The sequence below is a fragment of the Microcaecilia unicolor genome, chromosome 14, assembly GCF_901765095.1.
Source record: "Microcaecilia unicolor chromosome 14, aMicUni1.1, whole genome shotgun sequence".
Classification (NCBI taxonomy): Eukaryota; Metazoa; Chordata; class Amphibia; order Gymnophiona; family Siphonopidae; genus Microcaecilia; species Microcaecilia unicolor.
In genome coordinates, this window is record NC_044044.1 from 22096675 (window position 1) to 22119376 (window position 22702).

At 46.0% G+C, this 22702-nt stretch overlaps 1 protein-coding gene across 1 annotated transcript in view; it reads right to left on the reverse strand.

Moving 5' to 3' along the window:
* LOC115457014 (serine-rich adhesin for platelets-like) overlaps positions 1 to 22179 on the reverse strand; it is a 50916-nt gene extending 28737 nt beyond the window's left edge. The window contains exons 1-3 of the mRNA XM_030186439.1: positions 22116 to 22179; positions 4326 to 10536; positions 3040 to 4049 (exon numbers count right to left, since the gene is read on the reverse strand). Of these exons, the coding sequence (XP_030042299.1) occupies positions 3040 to 4049; positions 4326 to 10536; positions 22116 to 22179 (7285 nt within the window). The remainder of the gene's footprint in view (positions 1 to 3039; positions 4050 to 4325; positions 10537 to 22115) is intronic.
* Between the last annotated feature and the right edge of the window lie 523 nt (positions 22180 to 22702).

The window sequence follows — 22702 nt, forward strand, 5'->3', positions numbered from 1 at the left end:
ACATCCCGATACTGCCAGCTCACAGACAGTATCTGCGATTTCAGCTGGGCGCACGCCACTTCCAGTACTGTGTGCTACCCTTTGGGCTCGCCTCTGCGCCCAGGGTGTTCACAAAGTGCCTAGCTGTGGTAGCAGCGGCGCTTCGCAGGCTGGGGGTGCACGTGTTCCCATATCTCGACGATTGGCTGGTGAAGAACACATCCGAGGCAGGAGCCCTGCAGTCCATGCAGATGACTATTCGCCTCCTGGAGCTACTGGGGTTTGTGATAAATTACCCAAAGTCCCATCTTCTCCCAGTGCAGAAACTCGAATTCATCGGAGCCCTGCTGGATTCTCGGACGGCTCGCGCCTATCTCCCAGAGGCGAGGGCCAACAACTTGTTGTCCCTCGTCTCGCGGGTGCGAGCGTCCCAGCAGATCACAGCTCGGCAGATGTTGAGATTGCTGGGCCACATGGCTTCCACAGTTCATGTGACTCCCATGGCCCGCCTTCACATGAGATCTGCTCAATGGACCCTAGCCTCCCAGTGGTATCAGGCCGCCGGGGGTCTAGAGGACGTGATCCACCTGTCCACGAGTTTTCTCGAATCCCTGTATTGGTGGACGATTTGCTCCAATTTGACTCTGGGACGTCCCTTCCAAATTCCTCAGCCTCAAAAAGTGCTGACCACGGATGCGTCTCTCCTGGGATGGGGAGCTCATGTCGATGGGCTTCACACCCAAGGAAGGTGGTCCCTCCAAGAAAGCGATCTACAGATCAATCTTCTGGAGTTGCGAGCGATCTGGAACGCTCTGAAGGCTTTCAGAGATCGGCTGTCCCACCAAATTATCCAAATTCAGACAGACAATCAGGTTGCCATGTACTATGTCAACAAGCAGGGGGGCACCGGATCTCGCCCCCTGTGTCAGGAAGCCGTCAGCATGTGGCTCTGGGCTCGCCGTCAAGGCATGGTGCTCCAAGCCACATATCTGGCAGGCGTAAACAACAGTCTGGCCGACAGGTTGAGCAGGATTATGCAACCTCACGAGTGGTCGCTCAATTCCCGTGTGGTGCGACAGATCTTCCAGGCGTGGGGCACCCCCCTGGTGGATCTCTTCGCATCTCAAGCGAACCACAAGGTCCCTCAGTTCTGTTCCAGGCTTCAGGCCCACGGCAGACTGGCGTCGGATGCCTTCCTCCTGGATTGGGGGGAAGGTCTGCTGTATGCTTATCCTCCCATTCCTCTGGTGGGGAAGACTTTGTTGAAACTCAAGCAAGACCGAGGCACCATGATTCTGATTGCTCCCTTTTGGCCGCGTCAGATCTGGTTCCCTCTTCTTCTGGAGTTATCCTCCGAAGAACCGTGGAGATTGGAGTGTTTTCCGACCCTCATCACGCAGGACGAAGGGGCTCTGCTGCATCCCAACCTCCAGTCCCTGGCTCTCACGGCCTGGATGTTGAGGGCGTAGACTTTGCCTCTTTGGGTCTGCCAGAGGGTGTCTCCCGCATCTTGCTTGCTTCCAGGAAAGACTCCACTAAGAGAAGTTACTTCTTTCATTGGAGGAGGTTTGCCGTCTGGTGTGACAGCAAGGCCCTAGATCCTCGCTCTTGTCCTACACAGACCCTGCTTGAATACCTTCTCCACTTGTCTGAGTCTGGTCTGAAGACCAACTCCGTAAGGGTTCACCTTAGTGCAATCAGTGCATACCATTACCGAGTGGAAGGTAAGCCGATCTCAGGACAGCCTTTAGTTGTTCGCTTCATGAGAGGTTTGCTTTTGTCAAAGCCCCCTGTCAAGCCTCCTACAGTGTCATGGGATCTCAATGTCGTTCTCACCCAGCTGATGAAACCTCCTTTCGAGCCACTGAATTCCTGCCATCCGAAGTACTTGACCTGGAAGGTCATTTTCTTGGTGGCAGTTACCTCGGCTCGTAGAGTCAGTGAGCTTCAGGCCCTGGTAGCCCAGGCCCCTTACACCAAATTTCATCACAACAGAGTAGTCCTCCGCACTCACCCTAAGTTTCTGCCAAAGGTTGTGTCGGAGTTCCATCTGAACCAGTCAATTGTCTTGCCAACATTCTTTCCCCGTCCTCATTCCTGCCCTGCTGAACGTCAGCTGCACACATTGGACTGCAAGAGAGCATTGGCCTTCTATCTGGAGCGGACACAGCCCCACAGACAGTCCGCCCAATTGTTTGTTTCTTTTGATCCCAACAAGAGGGGAGTGGCTGTAGGGAAACGCACCATATCCAATTGGCTAGCAGATTGCATTTCCTTCACTTACGCCCAGGCTGGGCTGGCTCTTGAGGGTCATGTCACGGCTCATAATGTTAGAGCCATGGCAGCGTCGGTAGCCCACTTGAAGTCAGCCACCATGGAGGAAATTTGCAAAGCTGCGACGTGGTCATCTGTCCACACATTCACATCTCATTACTGCCTGCAGCAGGATACCCGACGTGACAGTCGGTTCGGGCAGTCAGTTCTTCAGAACCTGTTTGGGCTTTAGGATCCAACTCCACCCCCCGAGGGCCCTGTTTGTTCTGTTCCAGGCTACACTCTCAGTTAGTTGGTAAATTTTTTAGGTCAATCTCAGTTATGTCCTCGCCGTTGCGAGGCCCAATTGACCAATGTTGTTGTTTTGAGTGAGCCTGGGGGCTAGGGATACCCCATCAGTGAGAACAAGCAGCCTGCTTGTCCTCGGAGAAAGCGAATGCTACATACCTGTAGAAGGTATTCTCCGAGGACAGCAGGCTGATTGTTCTCACAAACCCGCCCGCCTCCCCTTTGGAGTTGTGTCTTCCCTTGAAGTGTATTGTCTTGCTACATACTGGACTGGCCGGCTCGAGCCGGTTTCGGGCGGGAAGACGGCCGCGCATGCGCGGTGCGCGCGGGCGCGCGAGGGCTAGCAAAGGACTTTGCTAGTGAAGTTTCCGATTGGAGGGGCTGCCGTGGACGTCACCCATCAGTGAGAACAATCAGCCTGCTGTCCTCGGAGAATACCTTCTACAGGTATGTAGCATTCGCTATATATCAATATGCAAACTACAATAATCCACCTACTTTTTGTGGTAGAAACAGAGGAATTGGAGACAGTTGTCCATTTAGTGCTTGACATCACTGTGCTCCTCTTGGTGCTGGCAGAGCTTGCAACAGTACTGCTATTTCCCACACCTTCTGTTTTAGGAATAGTTGTGGAAGTACCAGAGGTAGGGCTGCTTATAGTGGTACTTGAGGATGTAGCACTGCTGTCAGTGGGACTAGAAGTAGGGCTGCTTATAGTGGTACTTGAGGATGTGACACTGCTGTCAGTGGGATTAGAAGTAGGGCTGCTTATAGTGGTACTTGAGGATGTAGCACTGCTGTCAGTTGGGCTAGACGTAGGGCTGCTTATAGTGGTACTTGAGGATGTGGCACTGCTGTCAGTGGGATTAGAAGTAGGGCTGCTTATAGTGGTACTTGAGGATGTGGCACTGCTGTCAGTGGGACTAGAAGTAGGGCTGCTTATAATGGTACTTGAGGATGTAGCACTGTTGTCAGTGGGACTAGAAGTAGGGCTGCTTATAGTGGTACTTGAGGATGTAGCACTGCTGTCAGTGGGATTAGAAGTAGGGCTGCTTATAGTGGTACTTGAGGATGTGGCACTGCTGTCAGTGGGACTAGAAGTAGGGCTGCTTATAGTGGTACTTGAGGATGTAGCACTGCTGTCAGTGGGATTAGAAGTAGGGCTGCTTATAGTGGTACTTGAGGACGTAGCACTGCTGTCAGTGGGACTAGAAGTAGGGCTGCTTATAGTGGTACTTGAGGATGTGGCACTGCTGTCAGTGGGACTAGAAGTAGGGCTGCTTATAGTGGTACTTGAGGATGTAGCACTGCTGTCAGTGGGACTAGACGTAGGGCTGCTTATAGTGGTACTTGAGGATGTAGCACTGCTGTCAGTGGGGCTAGAAGTAGGGCTACTTATAGTGGCACTTGAGGATGTAGAACTGCTGTCAGTGGGACTAGAAGTAGGGATGCTTATAGTGGTACTTGAAGATGTAGCACTGCTATCAGTGGGACTAGAAGTAGGGCTGCTTATAGTGGTACTTGAGGATGTGGCACTGCTGTCAGTGGGACTAGAAGTAGGGCTGCTTATAGTGGTACTTGAGGATGTAGCACTGCTGTCAGTGGCGATAGAAGTAGGGCTACTTATAGTGGCACTTGAGGATGTAGCACTGCTGTCAGTGGGACTAGAAGTAGGGCTGCTTATAGTGGTACTTAAGGATGTGGCACTGCTGTCAGTGGGATTAGAAGTAGGGCTGCTTATAGTGGTACTTGAGGATGTAGCACTGCTGTCAGTGGGACTAGACGTAGGGCTGCTTATAGTGGTACTTGAGGATGTAGCACTGCTGTCAGTGGGGCTAGAAGTAGGGCTACTTATAGTGGCACTTGAGGATGTAGAACTGCTGTCAGTGGGACTAGAAGTAGGGATGCTTATAGTGGTACTTGAAGATGTAGCACTGCTGTCAGTGGGACTAGAAGTAGGGCTGCTTATAGTGGTACTTGAGGATGTGGCACTGCTGTCAGTGGGACTAGAAGTAGGGCTGCTTATAGTGGTACTTGAGGATGTAGCACTGCTGTCAGTGGGGCTAGAAGTAGGGCTACTTATAGTGGTACTTGAGGATGTAGCACTGCTGTCAGTGGGACTAGAAGTAGGGCTGCTTATAGTGGTACTTGAGGATGTAGCACTGCTGTCAGTGGGGCTAGAAGTAGGGCTACTTATAGTGGCACTTGAGGATGTAGAACTGCTGTCAGTGGGACTAGAAGTAGGGATGCTTATAGTGGTGATTGAGGATGTGGCACTGCTGTCAGTGGGACTAGAAGTAGGGCTGCTTATAGTGGTACTTGAGGATGTGGCACTGCTGTCAGTGGGACTAGAAGTAGGGCTGCTTATAGTGATATTTGAGGATGTAGCACTGCTGTCAGTGGGATTAGAAGTAAGGCTGCTGATAGTGGTACTTGAGGATGTGGCACTGCTGTCAGTGAGACTAGAAGTAGGGCTGCTTATAGTGATATTTGAGGATGTAGCACTGCTGTCAGTGGGACTAGAAGTAGGGCTACTTATAGTTGTACTTGAGGATGTGGCACTGCTGTCAGTGGGACTAGAAGTAGGGCTGCTTATAGTGATATTTGAGGATGTAGCACTGCTGTCAGTGGGATTAGAAGTAGGGCTGCTTATAATGGTACTTGAGGATGTAGCACTACTGTCAGTGGGGCTAGATGTAGGGCTGCTGATAGTGGTACTTGAGGATGTAGCACTGCTGTCAGTGGGGCTAGAAGTAGGGCTGCTGATAGTGGTACTTGAGGATGTAGCACTGCTGTCAGTGGGATTAGAAGTAAGGCTGCTGATAGTGGTACTTGAGGATGTGGCACTGCTGTCAGTGAGACTAGAAGTAGGGCTGCTTATAGTGATATTTGAGGATGTAGCACTGCTGTCAGTGGGACTAGAAGTAGGGCTACTTATAGTTGTACTTGAGGATGTGGCACTGCTGTCAGTGGGACTAGAAGTAGGGCTGCTTATAGTGATATTTGAGGATGTAGCACTGCTGTCAGTGGGATTAGAAGTAGGGCTGCTTATAATGGTACTTGAGGATGTAGCACTACTGTCAGTGGGGCTAGATGTAGGGCTGCTGATAGTGGTACTTGAGGATGTAGCACTGCTGTCAGTGGGGCTAGAAGTAGGGCTGCTTATAGTGATATTTGAGGATGTAGCACTGCTGTCAGTGGGATTAGAAGTAGGGCTGCTTATAGTGGTACTTGAGGATGTGACACTGCTGTCAGTGGGACTAGAAGTAGGGCTGCTTATAGTGGTACTTGAGGACGTGGCACTGCTGTCAGTGGGATTAGAAGTAGGGCTGCTTATAGTGGTACTTGAGGATGTACCACTACTGTCAGTGGGGCTAGAAGTAGGGCTGCTTATAGTGGTACTTGAGGATGTAGCACTACTGTCAGTGGGACTAGAAGTAGGGCTGCTTATAATGGTACTTGAGGATGTAGCACTACTGTCAGTGGGGCTAGATGTAGGGCTGCTTATAGTGGTACTTGAGGATGTAGCACTACTGTCAGTGGGGCTAGATGTAGGGCTGCTTATAGTGGTACTTGAGGATGTAGCACTACTGTCAGTGGGGCTAGAAGTAGGGCTGCTTATAGTGGTACTTGAGGATGTAGCACTGCTGTCAGTGGGATTAGAAGTAGGGCTGCTTATAGTGGCATTTGAGGATGTAGCACTGCTGTCAGTGGGGCTAGAAGTAGGGCTACTTATAGTGGCACTTGAGGATGTAGCACTGCTGTCAGTGGGGCTAGAAGTAGGGCTACTTATAGTGGCACTTGAGGATGTAGCACTGCTGTCAGTGGGGCTAGAAGTAGGGCTACTTATAGTGGCACTTGAGGATGTAGCACTGCTGTCAGTGGGGCTAGAAGTAGGGCTGCTTATAGTGGTACTTGAGGATGTAGCACTGCTGTCAGTGGGGCTAGATGTAGGGCTGCTTATAGTGGTACTTGAGGATGTAGCACTGCTGTCAGTGGGGCTAGATGTAGGGCTGCTTATAGTGGTACTTGAGGATGTAGCACTACTGTCAGTGGGGCTAGATGTAGGGCTGCTTATAGTGGTACTTGAGGATGTAGCACTGCTGTCAGTGGGGCTAGAAGTAGGGCTGCTTATAGTGGTACTTGAGGATGTAGCACTGCTGTCAGTGGGGCTAGAAGTAGGGCTACTTATAGTGGCCCTTGAGGATGTAGCACTGCTGTCAGTGGGACTAGAAGTAGGGCTACTTATAGTGGCACTTGAGGATGTGGCACTGCTGTCAGTGGGACTAGAAGTAGGGCTACTTATAGTGGTACTTGAGGATGTAGCACTGCTGTCAGTGGGATTAGAAGTAGGGCTACTTATAGTGGTACTTGAGGATGTGGCACTGCTGTCAGTGGGACTAGAAGTAGGGCTACTTATAGTGGCACTTGAGGATGTAGCACTGCTGTCAGTGGGACTAGAAGTAGGGCTGCTTATAGTGGTACTTGAGGATGTAGCACTGCTGTCAGTGGGACTAGAAGTAGGGCTACTTATAGTGGTACTTGAGGATGTAGCACTGCTGTCAGTGGGATTAGAAGTAGGGCTGCTTGTTGTGGTACTTGAGGGTGTAGCACTGCTAATGTTTGGGCTAGATGTAGGGCTGTTTGTAGTGGTACTTGAGGGTGTAGCACTGCTAATGGTGGGGCTAGATGTAGGGCTGTTTGTAGTGGTACTTGAGGGTGTAGCACTGCTAATGGTGGGGCTAGGTATAGGGCTGTTTGTAGTGGTACTTGAGGGTGTAGCACTGCTAATGTTTGGGCTAGATGTAGGGCTGTTTGTAGTGGTACTTGAGGGTGTAGCACTGCTAATGGTGGGGCTAGATGTAGGGCTGTTTGTAGTGGTACTTGAAGATGTAGCACTGCTAATGTTTGGGCTAGAAGTAGGGCTGCTTATATTGGTACTTGAGGACGTAGCACTGCTGTCAGTGGGACTAGAAGTAGGGCTGCTTATAGTGGTACTTGAGGATGTGGCACTGCTGTCAGTGGGATTAGAAGTAGGGCTGCTTATAGTGGTACTTGAGGATGTAGCACTGCTGTCAGTGGGACTAGAAGTAGGGCTACTTATAGTGGTACTTGAGGATGTGGCACTGCTGTCAGTGGGATTAGAAGTAGCGCTGCTTATAGTGGTACTTGAGGATGTAGCACTGCTGTCAGTGGGACTAGAAGTAGGGCTACTTATAGTGGTACTTGAGAATGTGGCACTGCTGTCAGTGGGATTAGAAGTAGGGCTGCTTATAGTGGTACTTGAGGATGTAGCACTGCTGTCAGTGGGACTAGAAGTAGGGCTACTTATAGTGGTACTTGAGAATGTGGCACTGCTGTCAGTGGGATTAGAAGTAGGGCTGCTTATAGTGGTACTTGAGGATGTGGCACTGCTGTCAGTGGGATTAGAAGTAGGGCTGCTTGTAGTGGTACTTGAGGGTGTAGCACTGCTAATGTTTGGGCTAGATGTAGGGCTGTTTGTAGTGGTACTTGAGGGTGTAGCACTGCTAATGGTGGGGCTAGATGTAGGGCTGTTTGTAGTGGTACTTGAGGGTGTAGCACTGCTAATGGTGGGGCTAGATGTAGGGCTGTTTGTAGTGGTACTTGAGGGTGTAGCACTGCTAATGGTGGGGCTAGATGTAGGGCTGTTTGTAGTGGTACTTGAGGGTGTAGCACTGCTAATGGTGGGGCTAGATGTAGGGATGTTTGTAGTGGTACTTGAGGGTGTAGCACTGCTAATGGTGGGGCTAGATGTAGGGCTGTTTGTAGTGGTACTTGAAGATGTAGCACTGCTAATGTTTGGGCTAGATGTAGGGCTGTTTGTAGTGGTACTTGAGGGTGTAGCACTGCTAATGGTGGGGCTAGATGTAGGGCTGTTTGTAGTGGTACTTGAGGGTGTAGCACTGCTAATGTTTGGGCTAGATGTAGGGCTGTTTGTAGTGGTACTTGAAGATGTAGCACTGCTAATGTTTGGGCTAGAAGTAGGGCTGCTTATAGTGGTACTTGAGGATGTAGCACTGCTGTCAGTGGGACTAGAAGTAGGGCTACTTATAGTGGTACTTGAGGATGTGGCACTGCTGTCAGTGGGATTAGAAGTAGGGCTGCTTATAGTGGTACTTGAGGATGTAGCACTGCTGTCAGTGGGACTAGAAGTAGGGCTACTTATAGTGGTACTTGAGGATGTGGCACTGCTGTCAGTGGGATTAGAAGTAGGGCTGCTTATAGTGGTACTTGAGGATGTAGCACTGCTGTCAGTGGGACTAGAAGTAGGGCTACTTATAGTGGTACTTGAGGATGTGGCACTGCTGTCAGTGGGATTAGAAGTAGCGCTGCTTATAGTGGTACTTGAGGATGTAGCACTGCTGTCAGTGGGACTAGAAGTATGGCTACTTATAGTGGTACTTGAGAATGTGGCACTGCTGTCAGTGGGATTAGAAGTAGGGCTGCTTATAGTGGTACTTGAGGATGTAGCACTGCTGTCAGTGGGACTAGAAGTAGGGCTACTTATAGTGGTACTTGAGGATGTGGCACTGCTGTCAGTGGGATTAGAAGTAGGGCTGTTTGTAGTGGTACTTGAGGGTGTAGCACTGCTAATGGTGGGGCTAGATGTAGGGCTGTTTGTAGTGGTACTTGAGGGTGTAGCACTGCTAATGGGGCTAGATGTAGGGCTGTTTGTAGTGGTACTTGAGGGTGTAGCACTGCTAATGGTGGGGCTAGATGTAGGGCTGTTTGTAGTGGTACTTGAGGGTGTAGCACTGCTAATGGTGGGGCTAGATGTAGGGCTGTTTGTAGTGGTACTTGAGGGTGTAGCACTGCTAATGGTGGGGCTAGATGTAGGGCTGTTTGTAGTGGTACTTGAGGGTGTAGCACTGCTAATGGTGGGGCTAGATGTAGGGCTGTTTGTAGTGGTACTTGAGGGTGTAGCACTGCTAATGGTGGGGCTAGATGTAGGGCTGTTTGTAGTGGTACTTGAAGATGTAGCACTGCTAATGCTTGGGCTAGAAGTAGGGCTGCTTATAGTGGTACTTGAGGATGTAGCACTGCTGTCAGTGGGACTAGAAGTAGGGCTGCTTATAGTGGTACTTGAGGATGTAGCACTGCTGTCAGTGGGACTAGAAGTAGGGCTACTTATAGTGGTACTTGAGGATGTGGCACTGCTGTCAGTGGGATTAGAAGTAGGGCTGCTTGTAGTGGTACTTGAGGATGTAGCACTGCTAATGTTTGGGCTAGATGTAGGGCTGTTTGTAGTGGTACTTGAGGGTTTAGCACTGCTAATGGTGGGGCTAGATGTAGGGCTGTTTGTAGTGGTACTTGAGGGTGTAGCACTGCTAATGGTGGGGCTAGATGTAGGGCTGTTTGTAGTGGTACTTGAGGGTGTAGCACTGCTAATGGTGGGGCTAGATGTAGGGCTGTTTGTAGTGGTACTTGAGGGTGTAGCACTGCTAATGGTGGGGCTAGATGTAGGGCTGTTTGTAGTGGTACTTGAGGGTGTAGCACTTCTAATGGTGGGGCTAGATGTAGGGCTGTTTGTAGTGGTACTTGAGGGTGTAGCACTGCTAATGATGGGGCTAGATGTAGGGCTGTTTGTAGTGGTACTTGAGGGTGTAGCACTGCTAATGGTGGGGCTAGATGTAGGGCTGTTTGTAGTGGTACTTGAAGATGTAGCACTGCTAATGTTTGGGCTAGATGTAGGGCTGTTTGTAGTGGTACTTGAGGGTGTAGCACTGCTAATGGTGGGGCTAGATGTAGGGCTGTTTGTAGTGGTACTTGAAGATGTAGCACTGCTAATGTTTGGGCTAGAAGTAGGGCTGCTTATATTGGTACTTGAGGACGTAGCACTGCTGTCAGTGGGACTAGAAGTAGGGCTACTTATAGTGGTACTTGAGGATGTGGCACTGCTGTCAGTGGGATTAGAAGTAGGGCTGCTTATATTGGTACTTGAGGACGTAGTGCTGCTGTCAGTGGGGCTAGTACCTGAAGATGAAATGGAAACACAAGTTAGTAGTACATAAGGCCCATCTAAGTTAGGTTAGCTTAGTTTATGTTTGGATTGCTATTCAGCTTTAAATCAACATCTCAATGTGGAGTGGAATTATGAGAAATTCAAACATAGATTAATTAGGGTCTCATTTTCGAAATAAAAAAACAGTAAAAACATGATACATAGTGGCATTTGGATGTTTTGCTTGCCCAAACTTCAAGATCGCTTTTTTCAAAACCCGTTTTTTAAACATTTTAATATACAGTTTGTCACCAATACATACGAGTCACAAGGGAGTGTTTTGGGAGTGGGATTTGGGCATTCCTAACACTTGGCCATTTTTCTGTCATAATGGTACAAAATAAAAATGTCCTGGCTACAGTTTAGACATTTTGGGCTAGACCTGTTTTTATCAGAACTAATTCTCCAAAAGTGCCTTAAATGACCAAATGACTACTGGAGAGATTAACGAATGCCCCCCCCCCCCCCCTTTTCCAAAAACATAATTTTTTAATTCTTTTCGGAAGAAAGGGTATCCTGAAAGAGTCCGTATATGCTCAGGAATGGAGTTCCATCACTTACTAGCTTGATATATAAATGAGCTGTTGAAAAGTTTTTTGACTTAACGGAAGTGTAATTGAATACGCTAAGCTGTTTTTCCTGCATCCGCAGTGGATTACAGTTGTAGCAGAAGCCTTGCTTTCATTCTTTTTGAGCTTAATATTCGTATATCTATATATCACAAGACTCCTGAAGAAGGCGTCTATAGCGCCGAAACATGGCTGTGTTGAGTCAAGTGATTGTTCTTAACCTACGTCGCCTACTAGTGTTGTTCAACAGCCTACTCCTCCTACTCCCCTTTCCTCAGAAACCTTTATGCCCCATCTCCCCAATACTAGGGGTGCAGATGGTGAAAGACTGTTGCCCACTGCTTCTGCTGTGTCTCTGTTTCTCCATCCATATGCATGTATCTGGATCTTTCCCCCTCAGCATAGGGTTACCATATGTCCTCTTTTAAGAGGACATGTTCTCTTTTTGGACATCTTCAGATATGTCCTACAGGATTTTTAATTTTTAGGGAAATGTCCTCTTTTTCTTTAATGTGCCTATGACCAACACACCTACCCACATAATGAGAGAAACCATCTCGGTCTGGACACATGGGGGCTCTAAAGAGAGAGAAAGGCATTGCTGATCCCCTCTCTGCTCCCCTGCTGGTTGAATCTGTCAAAGGAATTTTGTTCTTGCAGCACGTATCTCAGAAAACGCTCTTATGATAAGTACGCTTAGTGTCAGACTCAGTCGAACACAAGTCCAGACATTCTTGAAAAGTAGAATGTCTACTGCTGTAATGTAAGTAAGTCACTGTTTGATGTGTGTTCATTAATTACAGTTAAATATTTCTTTAGCAAAGGTAGCAACCATTTTTATTTTTTCTGTCCTCCTTTTTTGTCTCCGCAAATATGGTAACCCTACCTCGGCAGCTCTGACGCTTGGGAAGAGAGTCTCTTGCTGAAGTTCCAAAATGCCTGGGCAAATGCTAGTCCGATCTTTCCATGGAGACAGATGTGACAATGAGCAAGTTCAGGCTTGTCCTCACCAACTCCTCCCCCCCCCCCCCCCCATGAGATGTGTGGCAGTGGTGTAACCAGGACTGGGTGGGCCTGACACCAAATTGGAGGGGCCATTGCTCACCTAGGACCACCCATGGCTCAGGGGCGTAGCCAGACAACAGATTTTGGGTGGGCCTAGGCAAGAAGTGGGTGGGCACCAAGTGTTCTCCCCCATCCCAACCACCACCAAAAAAAAATACATCAGCTGGCGGGGAAATGCTTCTTTCCACCTTGGCAGTCTGCAGCAGGCATGCGCTGAAAACAGAGCATGCGCAGGTGCCGGTATCGTGGAGAGCAGTGTTTTCATTACCATCAGGGGGAAGTCTTTAGCTGGCCGAGCTCGGGATCCCCACCAGCTACCGCTAAACGTGTGCTACTGTTGGGTGGGCCTGAGCCCTAAGTGGGTGGGCCCCGGCCCACCCAGGCCCACCTGCAGCTACGCCACTGCCGTGGCTATGCGTCTAATGTGTGGGAGTCCTACCATTAAGGACAGTGCAGTAATATCACAGTTTCATTTGCCAAGGGCAGGTAAATTCTGTGGAACTGGAAAATGTGCCCTGTGCTCTCTGTGAATAGAGTTAAATGAAATTTAATTGGGCACCTGGAGCCTCAGTTAGAGACTGTCCTACCAAATGTCAAACAGAGCCATCTTGATGCTTGCATGTGAGCAGACAGATATGGTGGCAGCAGTAGGATTGCTCCACTTATGAAACATGCCTAAACACTTGGGGGAGGAGAGGAGGAGATTCATATGGTCTTGGACTAAAAACCTTGCTTGATTTTGTCCTGTTCCCCTCTCACATTTCAGGTAAAAGATTTCCACGTTTAGGAATTCAAGTTGAAGGTGTCCTGAGGGGAATCTCTCCACTTGGAGCTGAATTTTCTTTTCTCAGGAACTGTGCTGAATCAAGCTTTGTTGACATCCCGGACTGTAATACAAGCCAACAGACAAGCTGTAGTGGGGCTTTTTCATCAGTCTAAGCTAATACATTTGTGGCTGCCTTTTAACAGTTCTGCTCCACAGATGTAATGTCAAACAAGTCGATTTATTTCCATATATCCAAACACTGCAAGCTTCCTACTGCCCTGGAACTGTAAACCTGACGCTAGTTCGCCCTCTGCTGGCCACCTGCTGCACATTGTGGAACTGCAGTTGGTTTTGAACACATGCCCTACCCTTTCTCTCCACTGTTTGAAAGCCTCTGTTAGCCTATCATTGTTCTTTTAATTTTCTGTTTGCTCATGCTTTTCTTAGCCTTCATGTATATTCGTTTCCTGTGCTCTGATACATATTTGTGTTCAGGATTAACCCTTTGATGGACCCTTGGCAAACAAGCACGTTGGGCCCCACATCATAAGGTAAATGTATTTTAAAACTCCCACAGAGTTACAAATGATTCCCACTGCAGAGAAAAACTGGCAGAAGAGAAAGCAGCAGGTAGGAAGCACTGCTCACTGGCGCCCTCTGCCTACTGGAAGACAAATGTACATGGGATAGGGACAACTGAGAGACCTCTGTGGACAGCCATGCCTCTGGTTCCCTCCATCCACCCATGCTGTTCTTTCTTCCAGAATTAGCACATCTGAGAGGGCCCCTCTAAAAATAACTAGCTCTATGCATGCACCTAGTTTGCCTATGCCTTAATCCTACCCTGCTTTCATTGCCCTTAGTTTTATTTGACCAAGGTGTTTCCCTCCTGCTCACTTGAGCTTCCAGCTCATTCTGAACCAGTGCTAGGCTCTGATGCCATAAGCCTTCATTCATAGCTACCCAGGGATATTTTCTCAGCAACTAGTTGATTCTGGCTGCCCAGAGCTGCCAAGTTACCAAGTTCCAGGGACGAGATTTTAGGCACTGACAACCCCCACACTGATGCATTTTGGGGCCTACAGCACTGTTTTCGATGGGTAAAATCAGGAACTACAAACATCCACACTGCTTTGGGATGTAACTTAATAAACGGGACTAGCCAAAATCCCTCTCTCCTGGAATTGGGTAACCTGACAGCTTTGTCTTTCAGGAAGCTCAGAGATTGTTAAAAGGAAGAGTTTAGCAATGATCTAATGTATTCTTTGCTTTCTACTTGCAATTTCAAATATTCTTAAAGTGAGTGTTCTGTGATGTTTGAAAATCCAGGAAAGAGGGAAGGGTCACTGAAGGACAGGCGTACTATTGATGATACCCTTGTGCAAGGAGTAGCTCAGAGATGGACCATAACCAAGGAGAACTTGACCTCTCCCTATCATCTGACATGTGTCATCTATTCCTAGAGACTGTGGGCCTAGTTTAGCGAAGGATTTCTCTCACCATGGAGCACGGGGAGAAAGCTCTGGTAAATCAAATTCAGTGCCAGTGAAGTGTAGACTTTTTTTTTTTTATCAAGTTACTCTCAGCACCTCTGCCTCAGTTGGTGAGATACTCTTTAGGCTAATTCAATAATTCTATGACAGAGTTCCCAGGTAGTAAGATCTAGAGCAGACACACAGCATACTATATTAAAGTTGCAATCTATTGTAAGACCACCAGATGGCACAACTTTGTTTACAGACTTCCGTTAATTTCATGTTCTCACTGTTTGTTTGTTTGTTTTTTTTCGCTCACTTACTATCTCGAGCTGTTACAAGATTAAAAGCCCCATACACGAATTAAGTCCTGAAGCAGCTTCCTGCTATTGGAGGAGAAAGTGACCTAATGGTTAAAGTAATGGGCTGAACTCTAGAAAAGCCATTATTCAAATTCCATCTCTGCTACAAACACTTACTGTAACCTTGGGTGAGTCATTTTACGTAAGTCGTATTACCTCAGAGACTCACCTACATTGTAAACTCTCTTAGGTAAGCTCTTTTATGAAGGTACTTATCATACCTGAATGCTTACCATCATTGTACTGCACTGTATTAAACTAGAAGTGCAATAAAATTGATAATAATTATTAAGTATTCTTGCTATCGGGTTTGCTGGGACAATCCCACTTAGTTTATAAATCTGGGATTCCCTGAGAGCTCTCAGCGCAGTGCTGAAAGCCTCCCTTTGTCAGTCCTCTCTGCCTCATATACTCCCCCACAATCCCATAATTCTCCAGTCTTCTGGTCCCTCTCTGCTGCTGCCTCAGAGCTGACCATTTCCACCCCACAAACCATAGTCGTCAAGGTCTATCTATTCTAAACGATTTGCTTGTATTCCACTAACTCTCAATGTGGATCCAAATGGGATTGCAAATAAACAGCTGTAACAATTACTAGGAGCAACAAATTAGAAGTATGCATTGTAAAATATAAATCCAATGTTTAAAAAAAACAAAAATCAAGAACGTAATCTTTAATTTAAAAAAAAGGCATTAAGAATTGACAGAAGGACAAGTAAGAGCTTTGAAGTCTCATGTTCCAGGCTAATACTGCCTGACAACTAAAAGAGCATTAGGCATCCTTTTAAAATGTACTCCAGAAATGGAAGGAAAATATAGAGTTAAGTTGTTCTTAGCTCTCAAAATTCGGAAGTTGGGAAGGAAAATAAATGAACGATTTGATTTGGGCCAGAACGCTTGAACATTTTTTTAAACCCCGCTAAGCTAACGGCTTTTACTATATTCTCTGGCAGCGAATTCCTGAGTTTAATTACAGGCTGAGTGAAGAAATATTTTTTCTGATTTGTTTAAAATTTACTACTTAGTAGCTTCATTGCGTGCCCCCTATTCCTAGTATTTTTGGAATGAGTAAACAAGCGATTCACATCTACCTATTCCACACCACTCATTATTTTATAGACCTCTATGATATCTCCCCTCAGCTGTCGGTTCTCCAAGCTGAAGAGCCCTAGACACTTCAGCCTTTCCTCGTGGTGTGTGGCAATCCAGCTCTACGTCTGGTCTCTCAGGGGAGCCTAGCGGTAGTTCTGGCCCTCAGCACATGCTATTTCCTTCCCATAAATATTTTTTAGCATGAGCAGTGGGGTAATCAGGCAGTGCCATGCCTGGTTATCGCCAGGCTACCATCAGATCCCCTATTGCCTCCTAAATACCGCATGGCCATTTCCTGTACCAGACGGAATTTTCCTTTTATTAGGTGGCAGTAATAGGGGGGCCTCGGCGTGCGGCAAACCTGCATGCTGAAGCCACCTCAGGGCCCCTTTTACCACCACTTGGTAAAAGGAGCCTTTTATAAATTAAACAGGCTAGCTTTAAAAAGAAAGATCAGTGCTTGCATTGGCAACCAGTGCAAACTAGGCATGGTCATTCATTTTATTTATTTGTTTGTTACATTTGTATCCCACCTATTTGCAAGCTCAATGTGGCTTACATAGTACCGTAATGGCGTTTGCCAGTTCCGTTATGAACAAATACAAGGTGTTATTGTGGTAGAATAAGGTTCATGTATGGTAGATACATTGGGGGAACTTAGAGAGGAAGAAGGAGAGTTGGGGTATGTCCATTACGGTCTTTGGTTTTGTTGTGTTGCAGGAACTCAGGTTTTTATGTTGGGTCGGTGGGATATGCCTTTCTGAACAGGTTTGTTTTTAGTTCTTTCCGGAAACTTAGGTGGCCGTACGTTGTTTTTACTATTTTTGGCAGAGCGTTCCATAGTTGTGCGCTTCAATAGGAAAAGCTGGATGCGTATGTTGATTTGTATTTGAGTCCTTTGCTGCTTGGGTAGTGGAGATTTAGGTACGTTCGTGCTGATCTTCACAGTGATATGAGATATGTCAAATAACGTATCCCGTGTAGTTGCATGTCATTATCAAATGAAAATAAGCAGAAAAAAAAACCAAAACTTTGCAGTTTATTATTTGCCTACAATAATGCACACTCAACTTTTCGCCCTTGATGAAAAAAAATGGCCAAACGAAAACGAATAAAATGAACATCTCCAGAAACAGCAAAGGAAGCAATACAAAATAAAAACAATTTCTGTCTGCCCATCCCTAGCGCAAACAAATCAGCAAAGGTGAAGCTCTACCATTCCTGTGTGAGCAAACTATCATCTCGGTGGATGTATTCTGTAGCGTCTGTAGTTTGTTTCAGATGCTGGGAAACTCCAATAATCCAGGTGCAACAAAACTAAAGCCTGGACTGCAAGAGAGCAATGATTATTATTTTGCAGATTCACATTATTTAAAGGGCTTAGATAGCCTAGGCTTACTGATTGTAATTTATCTACTGTAACTTCCTGGATAACGTTCGGTTTCTATTTACTGTAATCTTTGTAGAACCAGAAGGTTAACAGCAGAATGTAAGATATGTTGTAATGTAATGCTCTTTGTAAAAATAATCTGCCCAACATTCAAAGTGATTTAAACAGCCTGGAGAGGCTCCTGACCATTTACGTTGCTTGCCTGGGGCTAACCGTGAATATTCCGAGCCCGACATTGATTATCTGGGAATTCAGCCAACAGCAGACATAAAAACACTGACCGTCACCAGCTGTATATTGGCCAGAATGATCTTATTGTCCTTAACTGACACAATCTAAAAAATATGGAGAACAGAAAGAGAGCCTGCGTACTTCTTAACGGCAACGCGATGACATCACCGGGGAGTCTGTCAGATATGCTAGATGGTCGGATAGCGAAGGTCAGATAATCGAGACTGTACTGTAGTACTTTCTTTCAGGAAACAACTAAAGAGCTTTTTTTTTCCAACAGGCTTTTGATGGTTGTTGATTTTTATTTGTAATGATTTTATTTTTGTTTTAGTAATTATGCTGATAGAATTCGGAATGTTATTTTGTAAAACGCAGGTTTAAATTTTTCTTCCCCTTTCTTGCCTAGTCACAGCGTAGGGTTACCATATGGCTCCAGAAAAAGGAGGACAGATCGAGCCAGTCTGGGCTTTACTTCCATTGCTTTCAATGGAAGCAAAACCCGGACTGGATCAATGTTTCCTCCTTTTTCGGGAGCCATATGGTAACCCTAGTCGCAGGAAGAACACCTGACATCTTGCACTAACAAGTTTCTTATCCAGAGATGACGCCTGAAGCTGGAGATTGTACGTTGGAGCTCAGCAGAATTACAATATTTTCTGCACCGTCAATAGCATATTATCACAGTTTTCACTGCCCCGTTTGCATCCTACAGACAAACATATAACTCCACAGAGCACATAAAGCAAATTCTCTCAGCGGAGAAAGCCAAGATGGAATCCCAACTCATCTATTCTAAGGAAATAAATTGAAATAAAGCCAAACAAAGGAAAATAAGGCGATACCTTTTTATTGAACTAACAATATATTTTCGGACAAGCTTTCAAAGACATAACCTTCTTTTTCAGGTCAGATATTAGCAAAAGGTTAGATTATCAAAATATTTATTTATTAGGATTTATTTACCGCCTTTTTGAAGGAATTCACTCAAGGCGGTGTACGGTAAGAATTGATCAAACATGACCAATAGGCAATTACAGCAGTAAAAATATTCAAATAACAATACAAATATGGCATGGTATACTACTTACAAAGTCAACCCAATATGTAATAGAACATTATAACATGAGTGAAACATGAAAAGCATTCCAATAACAAGTTCCACTTAAGGGTTCTTCCTTTGAAATTTTTAAAAACATAACACTTATGTCCAGTGGCGTAGCCAAGGGTGGGCTGGGGTGGGCCCAGGCCCACCCACTTTAGGTTCAGGCCCACCAAGTAGCAGCACACCTGTAATGTGGCTGGCAGGGACCCCAAGCCCCACCAGCCAAAAACTCCCAACAACTGTTTGCTGCCGGTGAAAATCTTCTATTTAAAAGGTATACGGGGGAGAGGGGATGTTTGAAAGAACATGTGGCATGCAGGCGAGAGAAGGAGAAACCAAATCACTTGTAGGACAAGGCGGAGTTCTGCCCACCCACCTTGGGTCCAGGCCCACCCAAACTTGGGTGTCTGGCTACGCCCCTGCTTATGTCCCTTTCTGTTGTTCTGTTTTATTTCTATTTTTTTTTTATCTTAGTGGACTAACATGGCTACACACTATTTTATCCTCTGGGAGAAATACAAGGGGAGTGACAAAGAGAAGAAAAGCTGCGGAGAATCTCATAGAGCCCCTACAGGGTCTGGTTGTGCCTTAAAACAAGCTTGATTGCTTTTTCCCTGTGTGTGACAGAAACATTGAAAAGTGCAATACCGGCCGCACCCAATATGGTAAGCAACAGAGGAAGGATGAATCGCTCTAGCTTCCTGATTCAATAGGGAACCTTCAGGGACTGGACCAAGGACTAGTTTAGTGGTTAGAGAAACAGGCTGTAAACCCGGGAAATTCAGGATTCAAATCCAGCTTCTCCTACTGTTTTATTTATTTATTTATTTTAAAATTTATAGCCCTCCTTTAATAAGGTGGGGTATAGGTCTTTCTGGTCTGCTTCTTTCTTTACTGCACAGTTATCAATAGAAATCAAACAAAATAAAACATGGAAAAGAAAATAAAATGATACCTTTTTTATTGGACATAACTTAATACATTTCTTGATTAGCTTTCGAAGGTTGCCCTTCTTCGTCAGCATTGTCCAATAAAAAAGGTATCATCTTATTTTCTTTTCCATGTTTTATTTTGTTTGATTTCTATTGATAACCTTAAGAGTGGACTAACACGGCTACCACACCTCTCTACATGTAGAACCCCAAAGAATAGCAAGATTCCGGAATGCTAAAGAGTGACAAGATTCCACATCAGAATCTCAAAGAGTAGCAACGTTCCATGTAGAACCCGATCTGACAAAGAAGGGCAACCTTCGAAAGCTAATCAAGAAATGTATTAAGTTATGTCCAATAAAAAAGGTATCATTTTATTTTCTTTTCCATGTTTTATTTTGTTTGATTTCTATTGATAACCTTTAAGAGTGGACTAACACGGCTACCACACCTCTCTACATGTAGAACCCCAAAGAATAGCAAGATTCCGGAATGCTAAAGAGTGACAAGATTCCACATCAGAATCTCAAAGAGTAGCAACGTTCCATGTAGAACCCGATCTGACAAAGAAGGGCAACCTTCGAAAGCTAATCAAGAAATGTATTAAGTTATGTCCAATAAAAAAAGGTATCATCTTATTTTCTTTTCCATGTTTTATTTTGTTTGATTTCTATTGATAACCTTTAAGAGTGGACTAACACGGCTACCACACCTCTTTACTGCACAGTAAAACAATACACAACACTTTTTCCTCTAAAATAAAAGTCTTAACACAGCAATGAGTTTTCAATACTTTTGCAAACTGTTGTACACTTTCACAACATCGCAGGTAACTGGGAGCTCATTGGAGCAGCCACGGGAAAAGCACAGTTCCGAGTCTCTCTGTAATGATACACCGTAACAGATGGACCACACCTGGCAGATTCAGAACGCAATGCACGCCTTGGCGTGTACAGTTTCAAATCTCAGTGAAGTACCTAGGTACTCCTGCATAGAAACACTTAAAGACTAACGAAAGAATCTTAAAATGTACCCTGAACATGACTGGCAACCAGTGTAGACTTTTCAAAGCAGGCGTAATATGGGCAGGGCGAACCAACCCCCCGTAATCAGCCCAGCAGTAGCAAATCACCCTGACACTTTTTGACCTTGAGCAAGTTACTTCATCCTTCATTGCCTCAGGTACAATGTAGACTGTGAGCCAGCCAGAGACAAGGAAATCATTCACATCTTTCTCTCTCTTGTGTCTGCTGCCCACATGCAGCAAGCCATGAACAGCTCATGGGGCCACCACTTGAGTGATGGTTTCAATGGCAGGCCCTAAATGGGGTGAGGATGCCAGCGCCACCCCTAATAACTCACATCCTTGAATATAACTCAACTTGGGCTTGGATTTGGAAAAGGTGAGTAATAGTCCAAATCCAGCAGTTCTTTGGCTTGGAGTTAAAAATTACCCTTCGATTTGTATTCAGTAGAGAAACTTCCCTGTACCTTTCAGTCCCAGTTATGGCCAAAGTCACAAACAGTATGCCAGAAAGGATTTTAGGTAGACTTTTCTACATAGTAACGTAGTAAATGATGGTATGATCCATCCAGTCTGCCCAACAAGATAAACTCATTTTACATGGTATGCGATACTTTATACGTATACCCAAGTTAAATTTGTCCTTGCCATTCTCAGGGCACAGACCTTAGAAGTCTACCCAGCACTGTTCTTGAACTTTTCATATCTATTCAGTTACGATCAGAGCGTAGACCGCAGAAGTCTGCCCAACACTGGTTTCGCTTCCCAGTTACCAGCGTCGCCACCCAATTTCCGCTAAGATTCCGTAGATCCATTCCTTCTAAACAGGATTCCTTTGTATTTATCCCACGTATGTTTGAATTCCATTACCATTTTCATCTCCACCACCTCCCATGGGAGGACATTCCAGGTATCCACCACCCTCTCTGTGAAAAAATACTTCCTGACGTTACTCCTGAGTCTGTCCTCCCCCCAACCTCAATTCTACCATAAGAATTATCTTCCTCCCGATTATTACAACTGAGTTTTGCATGTAGATTAGAAAGCTGGGGGGGCAGAGAGCAGTTAATAGGTAGCAAATGAGAATGACATCATTTGATGACCATCCCTGAGAATAACTTAGAAACATAGAAACATGACGGCAGATAAAGGCCACATGACCCATCCAGTATGCCCATCCTCTGTAACCCCTAACTCTTCCTTTTCCTAAGCGATCCCACATGCTTATCCCATGCCTTTTTAAATTCTGGAACAGTCCTCGACTCCACCACCTCCACCGGGAGGCCATTCCGTGCCTCCACCACCCTTTCTGTGAAATAATACTTCCTTAGGTTACTCCTAAGCACCCCCCCCCCCCTCATTCCAGAGCTCTCCTTCATTTGAAAAAGGCTCTCTTCCTGTACATAAATGCCCTTGAGACATTTAAACGTTTCTATCATGTCTCCTCTCTTCCAGCGTATACATGTTGAGGTTCATAAGCCTGTCCCTAGCTCTTAAACAACAAAGCGACTTCCATCAGTAGCCATGGCTAGGAGGTACTCACCAAGCACTGACAGTAGGAAGAGCAGGCAGAGGAAGGCAGGGAAGGTGCTCATTATTTTTCCCATGGTGATAAAGAGTTGCCCATATGTGCCAGTAGCACTCGTAATGGATGCGAGGTGCTATCTCAGATAATGCAGCTTGGGAAAGACGTGCGAGTGATAAATTCAGATCCCGTGCCACGTCTTATTGCTGCCAGAGTAGAAGTGTGGAAGCTGCAATGATGGAAGCAGACTAACTTCAGAATTTATAGCACAATTTATTGCCGTAGGACAAAGGGCAGTGATGATAAGTTTTAAAAGTCTTGGCTGGCTAGGGCTGCAGTACCTCTTCCCTCCTGTTGGCTGCTTCTTTCCATCTGCAGTGCAACATGTTTGACTTTAACACGCTGGGAAGACGCAATAATGCAATTCTATAAGTGGGCTCCCACACCTACGCACCACTTGTGCACATAAATGTACAGAACACCAGCAGTTTCATGGGGAAGTGAGCACTTGTGCACGCAAATGTACAGAATACCAGCACTTTCACAGGCAAGTGAACACTTGTGCACACAAATTTACAGAATACCAGCACTTTCACAGGTAAGTG